Source organism: Aricia agestis, chromosome 7 (assembly GCF_905147365.1).
Source record: "Aricia agestis chromosome 7, ilAriAges1.1, whole genome shotgun sequence".
Lineage (NCBI taxonomy): Eukaryota > Metazoa > Arthropoda > Insecta > Lepidoptera > Lycaenidae > Aricia > Aricia agestis.
In genome coordinates this window covers 18,534,816-18,544,266 of record NC_056412.1, presented here as the reverse complement: position 1 = coordinate 18,544,266, position 9,451 = coordinate 18,534,816, and the positions used below count along the sequence as shown (strand labels likewise).

General features: G+C 36.8%; 1 protein-coding gene across 1 annotated transcript; it reads left to right on the top strand.

The window, feature by feature from the left end:
- The first annotated feature begins 487 nt into the window (after nucleotides 1–487).
- Nucleotides 488–9,077, top strand: LOC121729112. Its single transcript, XM_042117498.1, has 6 exons — nucleotides 488–647; nucleotides 2,547–2,713; nucleotides 2,841–3,058; nucleotides 3,759–4,143; nucleotides 6,875–7,013; nucleotides 9,013–9,077. The coding sequence occupies exons 1-6, from the start codon at nucleotides 488–490 to the stop codon at nucleotides 9,075–9,077; spliced, it is 1,134 nt and encodes a 377-aa protein (XP_041973432.1).
- The last annotated feature ends 374 nt before the right edge of the window (nucleotides 9,078–9,451 follow it).

Sequence of the window (9,451 nt, the reverse complement as noted above, 5' to 3'; positions counted from 1 at the left end):
TACACTATACAGTCATGTTTGTATAGCGTAAATACTTCAACTCGTCAATTTTATCATTACAATTTACAATGTAGATTTATTTGTGCGTTACGTTGAATAAAATCATTAAGAAAATATAATTTTATTCGCAAATCATTAAAACAATTATTATGCATGATATGTAGTCATGATAATATGACACTATATTATGATGACTACTATGCATATAATAATAATAATAATAAGGGAGCGAAGCCGATACCTCCCCGTTGGTGTTCCCGGGCAACACTTGGGTGCGCCGCCCCGCCTTCTGCGGAGTGAGGTACTCACGTGGCTGATCGTCGGTTCTTTCTTTTTTTTTACTATCCTCTCACATTCTTTTTATAATCCAAGTCTTGTTGCTGCATTATTTTGGTTTTGTTTAATCTATCTTTCACCACCTCTGTTTCTCTCTTACTATCTTTCATTTTTGGTTCCCTCTTCCTTTATTTGTTTGTTTATAAGCTACATGATGCGCCTACGAAATAGAGTTATACCCCAGGCGGGTACCGGAGCTGTATGCGATGGAGAATCCCGCCCCGGGCCCTCAGGCTCGGGCTGCCCTTCGTATTCTGGGGGGGCAACGAGTCGCACCAAGCTGCCCAATCTCAAGCTGCTGCAGAACGGATGTATCATATTAATTCACCAATTTCATCAGCACCATCATCATTATTTTCATCGCCACCATCTTCACCTCCATCTTACCTTGATATTCGCCAGACTAGATCATCTACTTCATCAAATTCATTATCATCGCCACCACGTGCTAGAGATGTTGTGCAGGAGGCTACTATAGCTAAGAATACTGCACCCGCTCTTGGCACACGACGCACACGTAAAGCGTGGACTAAGGAGATGAATACTTTTATTATGCGTCACTATTACATTATAACCGAATTAGAAAACAAGACTAAAGCTTACCTTCCACAACTACACTCACTATTTTCAACTAAGTACCCAGATATGGAAGCAAGCAAGCAACGTGTCGGGGACCAAAGACGGGCTATTATAAATTGCAATCTATTAACTAAACAAGAACTTGCAGATATCAAAGAAGAAGTTAAGAATATTTTACGATTTCCACAAAATATTGAAATTCATACAAACACAGAAATCACAAAAACCCAGGCACGATTAACTTGGACTGACGAATTAAATGAATATATAATTAAAAGTTATTACCGAGTCACACACTTAGAAACAAACAAAACAGCGTATCGGAAACCAGTGCATGAGGCTTTTATACATAAATTCCCCATTCTTGCACACCTTAGTGAACAAAGAATAAGTGATCAACTGAGAGTAATAATCAACAATAAATATATCACAGAAGAAAGATTGAATATATTAAAACAAGAAGTTGTCGAGGAACTAATTGTAGACGTCATTGATAGACCGAATACTAATGAGCATGATGTCCCTTATGATATTAATAATTTTCAAGATATCGACATCCAAAATATAGAACCTGACAGACAACAAGAACCATATGCCGATGTACTTTTGCCCGATAGAGATACTGACATAGATGAAATATTCAAACAATCATTGCAACATTTTGCTGATACAGATCCAACAAGCAGAGTTTATATACCCAAACAAAAATTATATACCCAGCGAAAAAGAATTTTATAGAAGCATTAGGTTGGCAACACAAAATAAGGATAACATACTCACCGAAACACCAGACCCAAAGGATTTACAGAGCTTCTGGGCAGGAATATGGGAACAACCTGTAAGCCATAATATTGAAGCTGAGTGGATAGAGGATGAAACGAAAAGATATCATGGAAACTTGACAGAAATGACGTTTCAAACAATCCCCATAAGTATATTTCAACAGGTGATACGCAATTTACATAATTGGAAGGCGCCAGGATCAGACTGCATTCACAATTACTGGTACAAAAAATTTACAAGTATCCATAATAATATGTTAATTTATTTGAATCAATTTATTGAAGACCCTAGCTCAATCCCTCCGTACGTCACATCTGGAACAACTTTCATGATACCTAAAGACTACAGTGACCCTTTAAACCCTGCTAAATACAGACCAATAACATGCTTGCAAACAATTTATAATATATTGACTTCTTGCGTCACCGAGCTAATATACAAACACGTTACTGATAATAATATTCTAGCTGAACAACAAAAAGGGTGCCGAAAATTTAGCCAAGGCTGTAAAGAACAATTGATAATAGACTCCGTTATTCTGAAACATGTAAATAAAACAAAATCCAATCTGCATTCTATGTACATTGATTATAAAAAAGCTTATGATTCTGTCCCTCACTCATGGTTGCTGCATGTTTTAAAAATCTATAAAATACACCCCAAAATAATAAATCTTTTGAAGACCATGATGACGTCCTGGAAAACTAAACTTAAACTTAAAACTTCCACTACTTTAATAGAGACCGATCCTATCCAAATACTAAGAGGCATATTTCAAGGCGATGCATTGAGCCCATTGTGGTTTTGTCTAGCATTGAATCCACTTTCTAATATACTTAACTCTACAGATGCAGGATATCGTATACATTATAATGACAGACAAATACAGACTCAGACTATTAACCATTTACTTTACATGGACGACATAAAACTTTATGCTGCCACTGAATCTGAACTATACAAACTGACTGAACTGACAGAACAATTTACAATCGATATAAAAATGAATTTTGGAGTAGATAAAACAAAAATTAATTCTATAAAGGCAGGAAATACATATTTACATAGTTACACTCTAGGAACTGGCGAAAGAATAGAACCTCTTGATGAAGGAGATACTTAAATACCTTGGGGTTAATCAGTCTCAACAAATTAATTACAAATACACCAAATATAAATTAAGACAAACATTTCAACACCGGCTCAATGCGATCATGAAATCTAAATTATACTCTCGAAACACTGTAAAAGCAATAAATACATTCGCAATCCCAATACTTACCTACTCCTTTGGCGTAATAAACTGGAACAAAACAGATTTAATCAATATACAAAGAAACATTAATACAACAATGACTAAGTATCGCAAACACCACCCAAGATCGTGTATACTTACAGAGAATTACGTTACCTAGAAAAGAAGGAGGTAGAGGAATTATCGACATAACAAATCTACACAATAAGCAGGTCATAAATTTAAGACACTATTTTACCACTAAATCTGAATCTTCTACTCTCCACAAAGCAATAGCTCAAAATGACAATAAATTTACCCCTTTAGATCTTAAAAACACTCAAAACAACCAATTAAAAGTAACTGACGACAAAACTAAACTATCCGAATGGGCTAGAAAATCTCTCCATGGAAGACACCTGCATGACTTATGCCAAACAAATGTCGACAAGGAAGCGTCGAACGCATGGCTGAGTCGTGGAGATCTATTCCCGGAGACTGAAGGATTCATGATTGCCATACAGGACCAAACTATAGAGACCAGAAACTACCAAAAATATATCACAAAAACCCTAACCATTGATAGTTGTAGAAAATGCCATAGTTGCTCTGAAACCATACAGCATATTACTGGAGCTTGTAAAACAATAGTGCAGACGGACTATAAACATAGGCATGATCAGGTTGCCAGTATAATACATCAAAGACTTGCTAAACAACGAAACTTCATAAATGAAATAGAACCCTATTACAAATACAAGCCCGAAAATGTCCTCGATAACGCCTCTACCAAACTCTATTTTGACCGAACCATATTGACTGACAGAACAACTCACTACAATAGACCTGACATAACGCTAGTAGATAAAATCAACAAAACTGCATTCCTTATTGATATAGCCGTACCAAACACTCATAACTTGCAAACTACAATAGCAGAAAAACTCACCAAGTATATTGACCTTAAAGATGAAATAACCCGCCTCTGGAATCTGCAAAAAGTAACCATAGTACCAATAGTCTTATCTACTACAGGAATCATACCAAAACAACTTCATAAATCTCTTGACACCCTACAACTACCTCCCAATTTAACATATTTAATGCAAAAGGCTGTCATCCTCAACACGTGTCGTATAGTACGAAAGTTCTTACAGACAGATGAGGAACGTACGACACTACACACACCGCAAACACATCCAAACTCACACGTTCATACATCACATACATTACAAACTGATCATGCACCTGCCGCACATTTTACACGTACTAATACATAAATAACTAACCTGGTGTGTACTTGGCTTCGGCTCGTACATGCCAGTTTGCCGGTGAAAACTGAGAAAATATAAAATACCATAATAATAATAATAATAATAATATCTATGGACACTTCACACCACGTCAGTCTGGCCCCGTGCTAAGTACCTAAAGGACTTGTGTTACAGGTACCAGACAACGGAAATATATTTAATACCTTTATACTATACATATATTTAAGATTTTTATTATCTCATACACATTTTTAATACACATCCAGACCCGGGAACATTGAAAACTTTTTGTTCCGTCGGCGGGATTCGATCCCGCGACCCCCGGCTTGAGCTACCGACGCGCTCACCACTGAGCCACAGAGGTCGTCAAATAATTATAAAGTAAGTGGGATTTAGTAGCCATAGTTATTGTAAAAGACAACAGTAAGCAAGATTTTCGCCAAGTTAAAATACAGATGCCAAAATTATGATACTAGTCTGAAAATTGCGACGAGCTTTTCGTTTAAATTCCCTCATCTCTTATCTGCGCATCTCGATTAACAAGTTCCTTAACTAGAATTAAGGCAAACAACCTTCGCAAACATTATATTAATACATCTTGAAAAACACGGACTGTACAAACGCTGTAGCTTATAAGAAACCCGCAGTAGAGTAAACAGCATAAGGCTGGCTACACGCGGCGCGAGCCACGTAAAATTAACTGACCGACTGACATACTGTATAAAGCTGAGAACTTACTGACACAGTGTCTAAAGTAGAGAACTGACAGATTGACCTGCGATCTCGCCTATAACGTACATAATATAGAAATGCGTTGTTGCATACTCAGTATATAGCTTTTTCATGGTTTATCATATTTAAACGATAGTGGCTACTATATTGTACCCTTTACTTTCTATGTAGAGCTGTAAGTTAGGCTGTAGCGCAGAGGTATGGCCACTGTTAAGCATTTGGGTGCAACCCACAAACATTTTTTGGTCAGTTATTAATGAAGTCTAGTTCTGTACGTATTTTTTTGTAGGATGATACACAAGCCATGCTTAATAGCGTTCATATTATACACACCTCTAGGCAACACTACCTCTACCGCTTTAGCGTGGTCTCCGCACCATGTAAAGTCGGCCTAAAGCCCACCAGTAACCAGAAATTGGGTAAACAGATAACTAATTACAGCGCTGGACCGGGGGCACAGTTTACACCCATTAAAAGTCACGGCATAATTCCTTCTCTCCTTCCACCTTCAACATCGGCAGCACTGAATATATTTGCGTTAGAAATGAGATAATTATGAACTTTATGAAAATAGAATTATTTTGCTCGAGCGTTCAGCGTAATTTTATGTTCGTTAATTAATATCCAACGTCTAGTTCTGTCGGCTAAGTAATCAACGGGCTAAGTAAAATGTACTAGAAGGTATTTTATTCAGTATCCAGTAGATGCTAAAAGGCATTTGTTTTAATTAAATTTGTTTCTATACTTGGTTTGCAAATAAAGAATAATATATAAACTATAGGATTTTAGATAAACTAGAATGATTTTTTATTTAGAATCTAATAGCTATGCTAAAATACATTTGTTTTATTTGAAACTGTGGGATTTTAGATTGCGAACAGACATTTGGATAATATTTGCGAAGCTAGTTATGTGATTAGCAGGATTCCATAATAGTACTGCTAATCAGATTATAATCAGTTGGATTATGTTCAGTGCAAGTAAGTTCTGGATACCAATAATAAATGGGAGTCCCGAACTTATTTGTAATGATTATCATGTAGCATAAATTCTATACCTTATTAATACTGTAAAGATAAAGTTTTGTTTGTTTCTTGATCACGCAGTAGAAAGAAAGGAATATTAGTACCTATCCTTCGCTGCGCCAACAGTCTAATCTCCCTTCGTTTTACGAATTTTGATTCACATCGTTCGCGCTCCCGCAGCTGTTAATTTTTAACCGACTTCCAAAAAACGAGGAGGTTATATGTTCGGCTGTGGATATATTTTTTTTTAGACATAAGTACCAAAAAGAATATTATAAATCGCTAACGTTTTTTTCACTTCAATATTTTATTTTATAATAATTTAATGGACATACAGACACTCGCATTTATAATATGAACATTATACGGTGTGTGTTATTATGACAAAGCGGCAAAAGTTTCCAACCGCGTTGTATGTGGTCGGAGCAACTTGTCGTACGCTTCCTGTACATTGTACTATCGCCCAAAATGTTTATACATCGCCCAAAATGTTTGTACAACAACTGTGTAATTCCAGAAATTCATTTATGTAATTCAGTCAAAGGGTCAAAGTTTTTACGTGAAAGTAAAGGTACAAGTTGGAACCGACCGACACGCGACAACTGCAGACGACGTGTCATCGCGACACTACTGGTTTATACAGGGTGTAACAAAAATTAGTGATAATACTTTAGGGTGTGTACATGTTCCTTGTAGAGAGTTCACTGTGAAAGTAGCACCGCTGAAAGATCAAAAAAAAAATTCACTTTTGTATGGAGAAACTCGTGACGCTCGGGCCCCTGCCCATAGAAAAGTGAAAAAAAATGTTCGTCTTTCAGCGCTGCTACTTTCACAGTGAACTCTCTACAAGGAACACGTACACACCCTAAAGTATTATCACTTATTTTTGTTACACCCTGTATGTATTTCAGACGTGCGACTACTCGGACTTATGGCTTGACGATCTTAATCGCCTGTGTGTACAAGAGAAGTGCTCAAAGAGCGGCGAGCCGCGAGCCGAGGGCCGCGAGCCGCGAGCCAAGGGCCGCGAGCCGCGAGCCTCGGGGCATGGTAATGCAGTGTGAGCAATTCTCGTGTGTCAACGACGTGAGCCGAGTAAGTTCGTGAACAAAACCCGCATACTTTAAGTTCGTACGTCTATCAGGCACTTTTGAATAAGTATCGCTAGGTTCGTGTCGCTGACTCCGGAGGATACTTCATAGAAATATATAGAAACCAGTAGTGTCGCGACGACACGTCGACTGCAGCTGTTGCGTGTCGTTCAGTGCCAACTTGTACGGTGTACCTCAATGGGGACTTACAATTGAGTTGGCGCCGAGCGAGTACGTATCGTAGCAGATATTTTGCAGACAGAAAACTATTGTGTAGTTATCGCGCAATCGGTTGCTAATCGTTTAATAAACTCGCAGCTCAAGAGCCAGCAACAGACAGACTTTTGTCATTTTATAAAGCTGAAAGTTTAGTGCATAACATGTTATATGACCCTTTGGAGTTTCGCGGTTACTTTAGAAGTAGAGGTATCCAGTTCTGACAGTGTGATCTGAACCTCCGATAAATTATTTATGTATCGGGATAACTGCTGCAGGAATCTCGTCTCCCTCCACCTAAAAGTCTAATACTTTAAGGTCTGTAATAATATTGACGTTATGAAAACACTAGCTTTAAAATAAATATATTACTTTATTCCATACCATAACAATTAGAAAAGAAATTCGAATATTATTACAAATATTACTTTATACCTAATCATTAATTAATTATACTTAATTACAATTATAAAAGCAACTTAAATAATATATTATTACAAAACTGTAGATAATAATTAAAACTACGTTACAAATAATAATTGTATATATAAACAATTTGTAAGTCGAGCAGTTTATTACATACATATTTAATAAACTATTTTGTCTCTCACTCAATCTCCATAATGGATTGTGTAACATTAATTATTTTCATCCAATACAATTTCGACGTTAAATATAATATTGAAAGTAATATTCGTATAATTTATTCAGAATGATTCTTTATTACATTAAGTTCAATGTATTTTTGAATATTTTTTATTATATTTGATTTCAGAGCTGGTTGTATGATTTGTTTGACTTTTATTTACAAGGTTTCACAGAATATTAGAATTCTATTGTCTCAGCCAACCTAAGCATTAAAAGTATAATATTATGTCTTCCACAAGCCGCTTTTGGTGACGGTGGCCGTATTTCATTGCATAGTACACAAGACCTTTTACTCTCGTATCAAAATCAAAATACTTATTTCTAAATCGGTTAACAAAGTTAACACTTTTAGAACGCCTACCATGAGGCCTACCACCGGTTCGGGAACTAACCGGGCGAGAAGAATCGGCGTAAGAAACTCGCTCGGGGCCATATCTTATATTTTTAAACGAGCAATTCTTGTATATATATATATATTCGGCTCCAACGATTGTCATGAAATTTAGTATATAGGGGGTTTGGGGGGTTAAATCGATCTAGCTAGGAATCATTTTCAGAAAATGTATTTTTATTCGTGTTTTATCGATAATCGATAAACTGAAAAATATGACTCTTCCTGACATCTATTGGCGAATAATAATACTATTTTGTTGGCAACTAATTGTTTTAACGACCAGCAGATGGCGTTATTAAGTAACACGAAGTCAATGAGTGTAGTGTCATCCAGGTAATTTTACTAAAAAGATGGAAAATTACTTAAATGTATCTTATCAGGATGGCTGACTGACACGACTGGCGAGAGATCAGGTTTTCATGCCCATCCGACGTATGGATCATCTTTGTTGTCAGTCAATAATCAGGTGATCTGCATTGTCCTTAGCAAATTTGAAAAAATATTTTTCCAAGGCGGGAATCGACACTAACTGCAAGTCCAAAGCTACGCTCTAAACTACTAGACCATGAGGGCGTTAAGTATCTAACTACCCACCTTTAAAATCGGTTAAAAGGCACAAAATAGACCTTGGAAAGTAATGAAAAGTGAAATTACGGGTTTAGAGACAGCCAGGTTCATATACGGCGTAATCCGTGATCAGACCAGTCCGCTAAAGTCCTTCTAAATGAAAACCACCCTAGCACGTACACGATGGAGTTCCGCTGAACGTAGAAAAAAGTTGCACACTATGATATTTCATGCAGTAGAGTAGCTTAAAAGAGTGTTTGTGAAATATGTGCAACACACAAGTACTTTACATTTTTGCTACTATCTACAATTATGCCAGTGTGTGTGCAATTAAAGTGATCTGTAAAGATAGTATATTATGGTAGATTATTATAGTATTCTAATAAATTCTAAGGAGTTTATCATTCTCTTAATTGGTTTGATGAGATATGGAGATATATACGTGGGAGAGCCATGCTTCAGCACGAATGGGCCGGTTCGACTGGAGAAATACCACGTTCTCACAGAAAACCGGCGTGAAACAGCGCTTGCGCTGTGTTTCGCCGAGTGAGTGAGTCTACCGGAGGCCCAAT

Excerpts from the sequence above, each read along its gene's own strand:
- LOC121729112 (XM_042117498.1), top strand. The coding sequence starts at position 488 with ATGATGCGCCTACGAAATAGAGTTATACCCCAGGCGGGTACCGGAGCT. Across the intron at positions 648-2,546 it reads CAAGCTGCTGCAGAACGGAT|ATGCAGGATATCGTATACAT; the intron begins GTATCATATTAA and ends TTAACTCTACAG. Across the intron at positions 3,059-3,758 it reads ATTAATACAACAATGACTAA|AACAACTCACTACAATAGAC; the intron begins GTATCGCAAACA and ends ATTGACTGACAG.